The sequence below is a fragment of the Ostrea edulis genome, chromosome 3, assembly GCF_947568905.1.
Source record: "Ostrea edulis chromosome 3, xbOstEdul1.1, whole genome shotgun sequence".
Classification (NCBI taxonomy): Eukaryota; Metazoa; Mollusca; class Bivalvia; order Ostreida; family Ostreidae; genus Ostrea; species Ostrea edulis.
In genome coordinates this window covers 65,773,696-65,788,945 of record NC_079166.1, presented here as the reverse complement: position 1 = coordinate 65,788,945, position 15,250 = coordinate 65,773,696, and the positions used below count along the sequence as shown (strand labels likewise).

The 15,250-nt window shown below is 35.7% G+C and overlaps 1 protein-coding gene across 1 annotated transcript in view; it reads left to right on the top strand.

Annotated features, from left to right (window-relative positions):
* Nucleotides 1–784: 784 nt before the first annotated feature.
* The window catches only part of LOC125676320 (uncharacterized), a 19,320-nt gene continuing 4,854 nt past the window's right edge, over nucleotides 785–15,250 (top strand). Inside the window, exon 1 of the mRNA XM_048914202.2 lies at nucleotides 785–838. Within this exon, the coding sequence (XP_048770159.2) occupies nucleotides 785–838 (54 nt within the window). The remainder of the gene's footprint in view (nucleotides 839–15,250) is intronic.

Below are 15,250 nucleotides of genomic sequence, written 5' to 3'. Positions count from 1 at the left end.
CCTTTTTTCTTTTACATACGTGTTACCTTTAGAGCCTTGCTTCGCGGACGGGCCTTCGGCCCGTCCGAGCTTCGCTCGGTATAAACTTTCAAAAACAATTAACATGGCGTGTAAACCATTTTTGATTAACTGATGAAGTGCCAGGCTAGCTGGAGAGAATACCTATGGATTGTAAACAAAAGGTAGCTGGCCTTTATTGTACATTATACTACGGTTATTACAGAGATCAAAGAAATGCCGATTCCATTATTCTTCAATATACCCTGATTAATTAATTACTGTAATAGATTATTAGAACAGTGATACATTTTAAATCCCACAAGAAAAAGAGATAAGGGTTTCAAATAGAATATCTATTAAGACCATATCCGTTTCATGTCCTCGACGTGAATAGTCGCTATTGCTGTTATAGATAGAGTGTAAGAACCGTTTTTATGGCTTTTCACCATCCTACCTACTGTTAACAGTTTTTACACTTCGTACTTTGCTACAGCGATAATAACATCGATAACTGATATTATTTCACTATCTTCAAAATTAATCAATATTATAAGAAAATTCATAAATGACTGAAGGATATTTGACATTCAATAAAAAAGCAATCGTCTGCGTCCTGAGATCGATACACGTGTAAACAAACATGGCGATGTACAAACAAATATTTACATTTTCAATGTTTTTTTTTTTGTCTTTGATATCTCTATGAAATGTAATGCTATTCATTTCTTCATGAATACGTTACGTTTGTAAACAATGCACGTATAAATACAAGTAGATATAGTAAATGTATGTCATGGGAATTCCAACAGACAAGGAGGTAGAATGTAACCACACGAGGGTGAGAACTGCAACGCTTCACCCCGGCGTACGTTTCCATTAACCACTAACATACACGCTTCATGAGGTGTGCGGCGTGAAACATTGCAGTTCATACCCTCATGTATTTAAAGGGGTATGGACATGTTTTGAGCCAAAAATTTAAAAATTTTATTTTTCCATTTTATTGTTTACAATGCTTAACTAAAGCATTTCTAATGGTCAACCGAAATTTGAATATCAGTTATAGAGTTAAAAGTCGGATACAGTATTCACAATTCCTTGTTTTGTCAACAAGGCTAGTGCCATGTTTTTGTTTACATTTAGATTGCTTTATAGTAAGTAACATGTTTAAAACAAAATGATCTGAGATGTGCCAAACACTAGAAACTATTTAATTGTGTTCAGAATACCTTGTAAATTGAAATAAATCTGCTTTAAACGAAACTTTTACAAGTATGTTTAGCCTATGTAAACAAAAACATGGTACGAGCCTTGCTTACATAATAAAAAAAATTTGAGCGCTGAACCATGTACATGTACCTCGGCAACTGACATTCGCAATTTTTGCTGACGATTAGAAATACCTGTACCTTAGTTAAACATTCTTAGCGCTTAAAATGTAATTTAAAAAAAAAATATTGAAAAATGTTTAGTTCAAATCGTGTCCATGCCCCTGTACAAAAAAAGAAAAAAAAAAAAAAAAGAAAAAAAAAAAAAGAAGTTATTTCTGTTATTTCTTAAATGGACTCTCTTCTACGGAAGCCGATAGGTGCTAGGGTATAGAATTAATATCTATTTAACTGGCGGCCGCCACTTAATTTATGTGGCGGCCGCCACTTAATTTAACTGGCGGCCGTCACTTATTATCTGGCGGTCGCCACTTATTAACTGGCGGCCGCCATATAAATTAACTGGCGGCTGCCACTTATTATCTGGCGGCCGCCATATAAATTAACTGGCGGTCGACAGTTATTTTATCTGGCGGCCGCCAGTTATTTTATCTGGCGGCCGCCACTTAATTTATATATGGCGGCTGCCAATTGCAAAAACAATGTAATTCGTATCGTTGAGTGATTATTTTGGAAAGATTTAGAATAGTACGCAAACACGTAGCACCGTTTTTCAAAGTGTAGGGACAGTCGGAGGAGAAATTGTCTTCTACAATTGTTGACAAGCAGAAAAGGAACCTAAAATGTCTCTTGTCCAAACTTCGTACCCCTAAATTTGAGGGAGAGAGCTCGGTTCATCCTTCAATTGATCAGTTCATTCATTATTACATTTTTACCATTCATTACTACCACCAAAAGAGTGGGATGGGGGCCAATTATTCTTATTTCACATGTGAAAATAATTTAGTTTAAATGTGAAAATAATAGAAATTGAACGTTCAAATAAATGGAGGGCCAGCCCTGTGGTTCTACGTATTTAACAGTACAATCGAAAAACAATTATTTAATGCTCTTAATTGTATGTATATATATATATATATATATATATATATATATATATATATATATATATATATATATCACATACATATTACTAAGCATTGGGGATTGATTGCACCCCTTTCATTTTGAGAGAGAGAAAAAGAGAGGAATTGAATAACTGGTGACAGCCATATAAATGATTTAAATTGAGTGGCGGCCGCCATATGAAGTAAGTGGCGGCCGCCAGTTAATTTATATGGCGGCCGCCAGTTAAATTAACTGGTGGCCGCCAGATAAATTAACTGGCGGCCGCCACATAAATTAAGTGGTGGCCGCCAGATAAATTAAGTGGCGGCCGCCAGTTAAATAAATATTAATTCTATACCCTGGCACCTATCGGCTTCCGTACCTATCGGCTTCCGTAAATTAATCTTGGTTCACATGTGAAAATAATTTAGTTTAAATGTGAAAATAATAGAAATAAATGGAGGGTCAGCCCTGTGGTTCTACGTATTTAACAGTACAATCGAAAAACAATAATTTAATGCTCTTAATTGTATATATATATATATATATACATATATCACATATATATTACTAAGCATTGGGGAGGGATTGCACCCCTTTCATTTTGAGAGAGAGATAGAGAAAGAGAGAGGAATTGAATAACTGGTGACAGCCATATAACTGATTTGAATTGAGTGGCGGCCGCCATATAAATTAAGTGGCGGCCGCCAGTTAATTTATCTGGCGGCCGCCAGTTAAATTAACTGGCGGCCGCCATATAATTAACTGGCGGCCGCCAGATAAATTAACTGGCGGCCGCCACATAAATTAACTGGCGGCCGCCAGTTAAATTAAGTGGTGGCCGCCACATAAATTAAGTGGCGGCCGCCAGATAAATTAACTGGCGGCCGCCACTTAATTTATCTGGCGGCCGCCAGATAGTAAGTGGCGGCCGCCAGTTAAATTAAGTGGCGGCCGCCACATAAATTAAGTGCCGGCCGCCACATAAATTAAGTGGCGGCCGCCAGTTAAATAAATATTAATTCTATACCCTGGCACCTATCGGCTTCCGTACATTATATTTCTCGGCCTCGGAAGTTATCTCGTAATGTTCAACCACGATTTAACGCGTTTATGTTTATGAGTAACTCGTCCAAAACTACAAGCACAGTGTTATGCATAGGTTTTGGCAACTTTTCGAAATTTGTAAACAATGTTAGAAACTAAACTAGAGATAGCACAGGGTTGTGTGCAAGATTTGGGGGATCTGATTAGATCGCTATACTCCCAATAGAGGGCCACGTCCGCATGACCTTTGTTAGAACAATGCAATTCACGCAGTCAGATTCTGCTATAATCTCGCTTTCCCCAGACTCTCGCTCTCGAGACTTTGCACGAGCTCATGTAGAGTCTCGAGAGCGAGAGTCTAGGGAAAGTGGGACTACGTAAAACTTTAACTTAGAGTGTTTAATTGATCAAATCTCGTATTAGAAACAAGCAAATTGGATTCATGCCACACTATCTAGTTTCAGGAGGTCTTAAGTTTATTATGCAACAGATATTTTTTTCATGTTTACTTCCTCTAATATTATATATATTGTCAAAATAAAGCAGATGCCTTCCAAACCGTTCCTTGAAGACCTTCCTGAAGTATCATTTTGTACAGAAGTCTATTCAACATTTTATATTTAAAAAAAGATGTTATCTACACCCAAAAAGGTTAATTTTTAAGCTAACAAAATAAAAAAAAATCTCTTTTGTAAAAATCCTAAGCTTTAAAAATATTGATTTCTTTTCATTTCTTTTTGCTACTGGTCAAATTCAAAGTGTTAAGATTTTACTTAATCAATATTTCAATGCAGTAAGTGCAGAAAGGTTAAATCTGATCTGTATTATTGAAAAGTTGACAATCAGGTAGGTAATGAAATGAATTTATTCATACTCGTTCATTTGGCTTTAATAAAAGTCTACTTTAATAGCATGATTAATTAATGAAATGTAAAATCAAAGACATATGTGAAGTATTTTCAATATGACATGTCGTTTAACTTTAATTAAATACCCTGCAACATATTTCATTTGAATATTGTTAAAGGTTCAAGCATTCATGCATAAACATTTTTTTTATTATTTTGAAATTAAACAGTAACTTTGCAGTGCATCATCATTGAAACTTTGCAAATTTTTGTACAATAAAAAATTAGCAAATTGCCAATTTTGAAGAGTTATCTACCCACCTATTTTATTGATAAATGTTGTAAGTGATACATCAATGTGTCTATTAATGTTGTACGTGATAAATCAATGTGTCTATAAATGTTGTACGTGATAAATCAATGTGTCTATAAATGTTGTACGTGATAAATCAATGTGTCTATAAATGTTGTACGTGATAAATCAATGTGTCTATAAATGTTGTAAGTGATAAATAAATTTGTCTATTAATGTTGTACGTGATAAATCAATGTGTCTATTAATGTTGTACGTGATAAATCAATGTGTCTATAAATGTTGTACGTGATAAATCAATGTGTCTATAAATGTTGTACGTGATAAATCAATGTATCTATAAATGTTGTACGTGATAAATCAATGTGTCTATAAATGTTGTACGTGATAAATCAATGTGTCTATAAATGTTGTACGTGATAAATCAATGTATCTATAAATGTTGTACGTGATAAATCAATGTGTCTATAAATGTTGTACGTGATAAATCAATGTGTCTATAAATGTTGTTCGTGATAAATCAATGTGTCTATTAATGTTGTACGTGATAAATCAATATGTCTATAAATGTTGTAAGTGATAAATAAATTTGTCTATTAATGTTGTACGTGATAAATCAATGTGTCTATTAATGTTGTACGTGATAAATCAATGTGTCTATTAATGTTGTACGTGATAAATCAATGTGTCTATTTTCAATAAACATTTGGATGACCCGTACTATGTTTCCGAATAATCAGTTAAAATATTGTCGAAAAGGGTGGCATTTCTTCAAGGATATCAATGGATGGAATTCATCTAAAGCCGACTCCAGGGGACACTTTGTACGGTGGTCATATTGAATTTAACGGGGAAACATATTGATGTTTATAATACTCGTGGATCATGTAACCTCCCCACAAAGATTCATAAATAAAATCGGAGGCTTCCGGACGACTTTACATGCTTTTGCCGTAGAACAGACCGAAGTTGAATGTGAATTTCCAAACATGAATTACGAAAACTGCTCCGAGATTCAGTGAAGGCGTCAGTCCAAATTAATATCCGCCGAGCCAAATCTCAGCAGAGATTATCGGAACTCCCAGCCGTTAAAATAAATGTACAGTATATTTACAACGTATCAAGATTCATACGCGCATGTTTGAACAATGATTGGTAATGTTTCACCTATATTTTATTCTGACGTATTTATATAAACAAGTGCATAAAAATGAGCAAATTATTTGTTGCAATTTATTGAGTTTTTCATGTATGAAGTATAGCTAGAGTAAATCCTAAAAAGTAGCTTAAAACGCCCAACAAAACCTGGATCCCCCAGACCCCTAGAGTGTTGCCCCTATTAACAAATCTAGACTCCATCAATGATGTTGTATACAGTAAGTGGTGTTTTGGGCGGGGTTGCTGTACAACGTGTGGATTGCGTCATATTGATTCAACAAGCTCATGAAAGATCACCCCCATCCCCCAGAAACCCCCTACATGTAGACTTTAATATGATTTCCTCTCATCAATGCTTTTAAAATCATTATATATTTCACACATATCCAATATTCAAACCGACCTAGTCAAAACCTGGCTTATATGACGCTACAGCGTTCTATCAAAGTAAGAACAATTTTCATTGGTTCAAAATATATGACCAATATATCCGGCGATGCAAAACTAATACACTAATAAGTTATACAACACTGTATGACTCCTAAAGTCAGAACTCTGGGTGTTCAAAATTCTAAATTTTGGTACATTCCTTTCTGTTTTCCTATATATGCATTTAGCTTATATCATCAGCAAAATTAAAGAAGTATTTCATATGATAAAGACATTTAGTCACTATGACCATTTTGGCCCTACCCTGGCACCAAAAGCTTACAATTTTGGCAAAGTGTTTCCTGCCAATGAAAAATAGTTATTTCTAACCAATGAAAATTGTCCTTACACTGTACCTTCATAGAACGATATTGCGTCTTATTATATACTTTCAATTTCATTTCTTCTCTTTTCTTTAAAAGTTTGCGGGCATGTATCATACGATATATGCCCGGAAACATTCCGGCCCGCAAACATTATGTCACAATCAATACACAAGCAAATTACTACGTCGTTAATTTTCAAATTTTTCTTGTTTTTCATCTTTTACTCATTTAAACCAATAAAAAAAAAATGTTAAAAATAAATTATTGTTAGTTTCTAAATGAAATTGAAAGTATATAATAAAAAGGTTATAGACTTTGTATGGGAAAATATGACGACATCGTTTTTTGTAGCGGACGGACCTCGCAAGCTCGGTCCGTCTACGCGCCAAAAAACTCGGTCGTCATATTTTCCCATACAACGTCTATAACCTATAAATATTACCCACAATGCAACTATATTGCACATTCATTACAAAGTTATCGAACATACATGTACAGTACATCAACAAGATATTGAACATACATTACAAGATATTGAACATACATTACAAGATATTAAACATACATTACAAGATATTGAACATAAATTACAAGATATTGAACATACACAACAAGATATTGAACATACACAACAAGATATTGAACATACATTACAAGATATTGAACATACATTACAAGATATTAAACATACATTACAAGATATTGAACATACATTACAAGATATTGAACATACATTACAAGATATTGAACATACATTACAAGATATTGAACACACATTACAAGATATTGAACATATATCACAAGATATTGAACACACATTACGAGATATTGAACATACATTACAAGATATTGAACATATATTCATAGGTTATAGACTTTGTATGGGAAAATATGAAGACCGAGTTTTTTGGCGCATAGACGGACCGAGCTTGCGAGGTCCGTTCGCGACAAAAAACGAGGTCGTCATATTTCCCATACAAAGTCTATAACCTTTTTATTATATACTTTCAATTTCATTTAGAAACTAACAATAATTTTATTTTTAACAATAACTTTATCGGTTTAACTGAGTAAAAGATGAAAAAACACAAAAAAATTGAAAATTAACGGCGTAGAAATTTGATTGTGACATAATGTTTGCGGGCCGGAATGTTTCCGGGCATATATCGTGTGATATATGCCCGCAAACTTTTAAAGAAAAAAGAAGAGATGAAATTGAAAGTATATAATAACACAAAATATTGAACATACATTACAAGATATAGAACATACATTACAAGATATTGAACATATATCACAAGATATTGAACATTCATTACAAGATATTGAACATATATCACAAAATTATCGAATATAGCACCGTTTTACACGCCATTAATGCCAGAGGCGTGTTATAAATTATGAAAGATGCAGTAAAGTACCTGTGACGTGGTAATGAGCATGCGCATTCTCAGGTTATCGGGGATACGAAAGCATTTGATTTAGAATTACTTGTATATGCATTTGGTTCATTTTGTAAACACTGAAAACATATCGCATTTAAATTCCCCTGAATTCCAAATCTTTCTTCGGATCTCCTCAAAATTTACACGGATAGAACGTCTTAATATGGTGGAATAGACTTGTTGTTTCTTTCAAGCAGAGACCAAAAAAAATAAATAAAAAAATACCGCATTTTAATTTTCTAAGCATTTAGGTTGGACAGACATGGGTAGGGTAATTATGCATATGCCTTGATTGAATTCAGAGACTTTGAAGCAGACGAAAATCCTAATTAGTTTTCTTGATGTGTTGAATATCGCATGATGTACATTGTGTTTCTAACATAAAATCTATTTCAAACTCAGGAATGAATGAATTCCATATTGATTCTGACAAAATGCAATCGCTGATTAAAAGGGACCTTAAGATATTGACAAAACTATACATTGTTTTATATTTCTGCTTCATCAGATATACTATTCATAATATATATATATATATATATATATATATATATATATATATATATATATGTGTGTGTGTGTGTATATATATATATTATATATATATATATATAATAGTTACTTTTCTCAATGATCGGTAAAAGTATAGGTAAAAAAATAAAAATGAAACATGAAGACGTTTAGTAAAGCTTTAGCGCTTTCATTTCAAATCTTCGGAAGATTTGAAATGAAAGCGCTAAAGCTTTACTTAACGTCTTCGTGTTTCATTTTTATTTTTTACCTATATATATATATATATATATATATATATATATATATATATATATATATATATAACATTTTTGTTACGCAATCCTTTGTCTTTTTAGGCTTTGATATAGAAGAAAGTCTACTTGTAGTGAAAAGGTTACCTGTAGGTGTCCAATAAGTTGACAATTGCTGTCCATTATTTTAAAGAATAATGGACAGTAATTGTCAACTCATTGGACACCAACAGGTAAACCCAATAACTTATTAGACATCTACAGGTACATGTAGGCTGAAAATAAGAGAAAGACAGTACATTTGTCAAAGAGATACAAATTTAATTTTAAATTCCCTACAAGTAAGAATCAACACAGATATCGGAAAAATCACTAAAACATTTAAAAATGATATTTCCCTTTAGTAGAATTCTCTGCTTCAACTCCTAAGATTCACAATTTTTAAATTCCATTGGCCATTACTATATCGTATCAAAACTGAAATTTGAAAGACATATTTCCATACTGTATTTGAATTTCGCTGGATTCAGAGGCACATTCCGAAACTTCTTCACAACGCTTTTTTAAGTTTTCTTTATTAGCATATCCTAATTCTGATTTATTATTTTCACTTTCATCAATAATTTCACTTCACGAGATAGTTGTATTGGGTTCTTCTGGCTGGCGTTAATTATTTCCTCATCCCAATATTCGAAAACACAATACTTTTCAGATCAAAATTTGACTTCATAACTTTTTCACCCTTCTTATCCAGAATATTTGCAATACTTTCACTAAAATCCTTCAATTTTGACTGTGCAATAAAAATGCTCTCCCCATCAGAGGAAAACATGTTGATATGGCTCAGTACTATATAGAGTGAGTGAATATAAAACCTGCAGTAGAAGACTACTCACCTGATACTGTCCAATAAGTGAACAAAAGAAACAGAATTCTACGCAAGACTGGTTATATTGTCAGACTATTCAAAAATAGCTTTATTCATAATTATCATTGTCAATGGGTTTACCTGAGTCTGTCCATTCTTAGAACAAAAAATGTAATGTTTTAAGTAGGATATAAGCCTCAAACTGTCCATTCTGTGAGAGAATGGACAGTTTTTGGCTTATATCCTTTACATATATATATCGTCATCGAAAGCAAGTTTTAGACTTCCCTAGATGATCGAACGGTCTAGCGCGTTGGTTGCATGCTGCTAGGAGATTTGGTTCCGCAGGTCGTGAGTTCAACCCCGGGTAGGGGCGGAAGTGGGTATCCAAATTAAGTGAAATTTTCTTTTGAATAAACATAAAGTTCTGCCTTTAGTGAAGAAACATTTATTATAAACCACAGAAAAAAATCACTTTATTTTGATACCAATTTCCGCCCCTACCTGGGGTTAAACTCACCTAGCAGCCAAATCACTTAGGCGATAGACCGCTCGACCAACTAGCAAAGTCAATAAAACTTGCTTTCGATGACGACGCTAAAAGGGACATTAGCTGGCATTTTGTTACCAAATACTAGTATTGAATTCAATGAAAATTGCTCCGTTATATATTTTAGTAATAGCACCAGTATCCAATTTTTTGAAACACATTTTAACCTTAAAGCAGGCACATGACTATGCAATTTTAGTGATTAAATAATTATTGTCTTGCAAGACAATAATTCGTCCTTTTATATTTCTTAATACTAAAAGCGGTTATCTAACTTAGTTTTACCCGTTTTTTTTTCTCTCTCTTGTTTTTGTACAAATAAATGTCACATGCCTACCCCGGATCGGGGTACATACAAAATTTAAATGGATTTTAAAAATATTGGCATTTAGTCATAATAAAACCTTCTAAAATGTGCCGGTAGAGAAAGCGTTATACATTCCTATGTCATTGAGAGGTTTTGAAAAAAAAGGTTACCATCACTTTCACAGCTAATGTCCCGTTACATGTAACTCTTGCCACGATATCGCACATAACACTATTTTTGGAAGAACTAGTGCGTTATGTAAATTTGTTTGCACAGACCGTTTAAGTTATGAGACTAGATATTTAAAAAAAGATAATTCATGTCTATATTTACAGTTTCAAAACCTTTTTAATGTGTGCATTTTCAATCTATATTTCATAATTCCCAACTCATCCTTTGGGTAAGTAGCGATTGACGGAACAGCCATAGAACAGCACATGTAATGTCATATCCTAAAAGAAAAAAATGAGTGCGCGATACTGAAAAAATTCTTGAATTGATTTTCAATTAAATACATACACTTTATATATAGACAACTAGTAATTATTATTTTAAAGTTGTTCTCTCTCTCTCTCTCTCTCTCTCTCTCTCTCTCTCTCTCTCTCTCTCTAATTATGTCACTGTCCAATCAATAAAGTGAAAATTGTCGAATAGATAATTTTACGAATCACATTAAACGTAATTAAAGCAATATATACAGCAACATTTATCTTCATGAAATCTAATTTCCTTATTTGGTAAATCACCGACAATATTAATGAGGGCAAACAATACTTCCAGCAGTTTTGTGTGGTTAAGGATAAGGAAAAAAAATCTGTAAGCTAGGTTTACATGTTAGGGAAATATTTACGTTGATTAGCCTAATAAAGAATACTTAATAGGTACATATATGTGGAAAACCAAGGGGTTAAAATTCTATCTTTTGTAACTACGCAATGCATCATTGATGGTACAGGGGTTTCAACAGTCTCGTTTAAAGTCAGCATTTCGCAAATTCTATGGTCGTTATAACGATCTAGTTTGCCAATACAACCTATCATTGGGTCAAATGCTGTCTGACGTGTTTCATACCGATTGTTAGACCGTTCGTGGCACACTGATTTTGACTACGGATAACTCAGTTTACCTGATGAAGACATAGGACTCATGGCGGGCGTGACCGGTCAACAGGGGATGCTTTCTCCTCCTAGCCACCTAATCCCACCTCTGATGTACCGGTATCCAGGGATCCGTGTTTGCCCAACTATCTATTTTGTATTGCTTGTGGGAGTTATGAGATTTATCACTGTTCGTTATCTCCATATTGCGCCATTCGTTCAATGTAAATGTAGAAATGTTATAATGTGAATTTAGAAATGTTAAACGTAAATGTAGAAGTGTTAATTGCACCTTGACAATTGCAGTACTTATTGATAGTGCAACTGGAATGACAATGCAGTACCCGTTGAATGTTTAAATCTATGGAAAAGCGTATTCGAAACTTTTATGTTATGAGTGTGTAATTTATTTTTTGATCAATATAAATCATTTATGATATCAAACTTCACGCAAATCTTCCTTGGGTAAAGGGGATTCAAGTTTATTCAACTGAAGTGTCATGTCTCCTTCAAAGGGGAGATAATCAAGAAAAGGAAAAATCGTTTGTGGTCAATTTTAAATAATCTTCTCAAGAACCACCGAGCCAGAAAAGTTCAAATTTACCTGAGAGCTCCCCGACATACAGTAGATTTACCTCCATGTATAGGATGAAGGCCACAATAGGGGACCAGGAGATCAAAGATTTATTTGCGGAGTTATAACAAAAATCTGTAGAAACCTTTTCAAGTTGAAATTTACATGCTTCCTGACAAAGTAGATTCAAGCGGGTTCAAATGATCACCATGGGTAGGGTGGGACCACACTAGGGTATGAAAGTTTTATAAGAGAATCGATTAGTTATATTGATATGCAAGCATCACCAGCTAATCAGATTCAAGTTTGTTCAATTTGTGTCATTGAAGTTTTACATGAAAAGGTGACGATAACGATTGCTTGATTGATATTTTCCGCCACACTCAACAATTTTTCAGTTACATGGTGGCGCCCAGTTTTTATTGGTGGAAGAGAGAACCCAGATACAATGTACCTGGGAAGAGACCACCGACCTTCCGAAAGTAAACTGGGAAAATTTCTCACTTGCCGGCGCGAGCGGGATTCGAACCCGCTTCGACAGAGATGAGAGGCTCTAACCACTCGGCCACGGAGGCCTCTGTGACGATAACGAGCAGTGATTGGTCTCATAATTGAAAATTCAGAGTAGGGCAGACACAGACCCTTGAACATATCAGAGATGGGATCAGGTGCCTAGTAAAAGAAAGTATTCCCTTTTGATCGGTTACACGCGCCGTGAGCCCTATATCTCGATCGGGTAAATGGAGTAATATGTAGTCAGAATCAGTGTGCAAAGAACGGCATCAACTGGTATGAAACATGTCAAACAGCATTTTACCCAATGACAGGTTGTTTTTTGTTTGGTAAATTAGATCGTTATAACAGCCATACAAACCGGTCGCGGAAGCTCAATGTTAGAGCATTCGCTTCGTAACCGGGAGGTCGATCGGGAGTCAAGCCCCGCTCGTACCATGGCCGCGTCAAACCTAAGACGTAAACATAGGTAGTGGTTGCTCCTTCGCCAAACGCTCGGCATTTAAAAGTGAGAAGCACGGGTCTTTCGGATATGACCTTAAAAATGGAGGTCCCGTGTCGCGACAGGCGTTGGCACGTTAAAGAACAATCACTGATACGGCTGTAAGCGCTAAGTATAGGTCTAAATATGTGGTATTTAACCTACAATTGGTGACGTCTCAATATGGGCGAAAAATTCTCGACTGGGCATAAAACAAATATACAAAATACCATAAAAATGCTGATTCTAAACGAGACTGTTAAATCCATGTAACATAAACTTATTTTTCAGTAGCCTGACTCGATTTTAAAACTGATCATACACAGAACAAGCTCTTGTGTATCGAATCAGTTGAGAGACATACACATCTTGTTCTGCGTATGATAAGTTTTTAAATCGAGGCAGGCTACTGACGAACAAGTTGATGCTACAGGTGTTTCAATAGTCTCGTTTAAAGTCAGCATTTCGCAAATTCTATGGTCGTTATAATGATCTATTTTGCCAATACAACCTACCATTGGGTCAAATGCTGTTTGACGTGTTTCATACCGATTGTTGGGGCGTTCTTCACATGCACACTGAGTTTAACTACGGATTACTCCGTTTACCTGATCAAGATATTGGAATCACGGTGGGTGTGACCGGTCGACAGGGCAGGTTAACTCCTCCTAGGCACCTGATCCCACCTCTGGTATACCAATATCCAGGGGTCCGTGTTTGGCCAACTCTCAATTTGTATACCTAACGGAGTTTTACGAAGAGGCTTACTTTTACGATTTAAAGGGGCCAAGTCCAAATATAAAAAAACCTGGGCGTGGCAGTTGCAAAATTTAAAGACTTTACGGCATTTAGTTGTTATATATTGTTTAATGTTCCGCTCGAGAATTTCTCACTCGTATGGAGGCGTCACCATTGCCAGTGAAGGGCTGCAAAATTTAGGCCTATGCTCGGCGCTTATGGCATTTGCAAGGAGAGATCTTTATCGTGCCACACCTGTTATGATACGGGGACTCGGTTTTTCCGGTCTCATCCGAAGAACCGCCCCATTTACTCAGTAGTCGCTTCTTACAACAAGTAAGGGTACTTAGGATCTATTCTTACCGGGATCCCCAAGAGTTCCTAAAGAGTTTACAATACTTTATTTATAAACATAATAGTCGATTTTGGTGTTTTTACTGAAGCAGTCTGAATATTTATTTCGGTCCATTTTTGTAGTTGGAGTTGATCCCTTTCAACTGTAAAAGTCAGCCGTCGATTGTAAAAGTAAGCCTCTTCGTAAAACTCCTATAGGAGTTATGAGATTGATCTATGGTGTCCTGGTAGGGCCCTTTGTAAAAGCGTGTTAGTCACAACACGCCGTCATGCCAACAAGCAACGCACCGTTACCCTAACACAACTTTACACATCTCGCCTTCGTGCTGACAAGCAACGCCTCGTAATGATAACACAACTTTACATAACTCGCCTTCGCGGTGTCACTCTAACACAACTCGCCTTCGCACCGACAAGCAACGCGCCGTCACGTTAACATAACTTACCTTCGCGCAGACAAGTGCGAGTTGTGTAAAGTTGTGTTAGCGTGACGGCGCGTTGCTTGTTGACGCGAAGGCGAGTTGTGTAAAATTGTGTTAGCGTGACGGCGCGTTGCTTGTTGACGCGAAGGCGAGTTGTGTAAAATTGTGTTAGCGTGACGGCGCGTTGCTTGTTGGCGCGAAGGCGAGTTGTGTAAGCATGACGGCGCGTTGCTTGTTCACGCGAATGCGAGTTGTGTGAAGTTGTGTTAGCGTGACGGCGCGTTTCTTGTTGGCGCGAAAGCGAGTTGTGTTAGCGTGACGGCTTGTCGGTGCGAAGCTTGTTGGCGTGACGGCGTGTTGTGACTAACGCGCTGTCACGCATTTGCAAATGGCTCTATCGGGATACCATAGCTTCCTGTGTTCATAATTATATAGCCTTTTAATTTTACAAAAGCTGACCTCCTCATGACATTATTACGTGTACATATAACTTCGCAGCAGGGTTAAGGTGTCCCGAGTAAAGTTAAAATAAACATCATAAAATGTACCTCGGTGCACTTCATACTATATGACGTCACAATATAAAAGTACGTCACGACGTACAGGTCTATAGTTGTATCGCGGGGAAAATGTCATAATATTTTCTCGCTATTTATTGCCGTTATCTAGTGTTCAAGCTGTATGTGTTTTAATCTGTTTGTCAGATGACCCCCCCCCCCCCCACCCCCCAAATTTCTTCG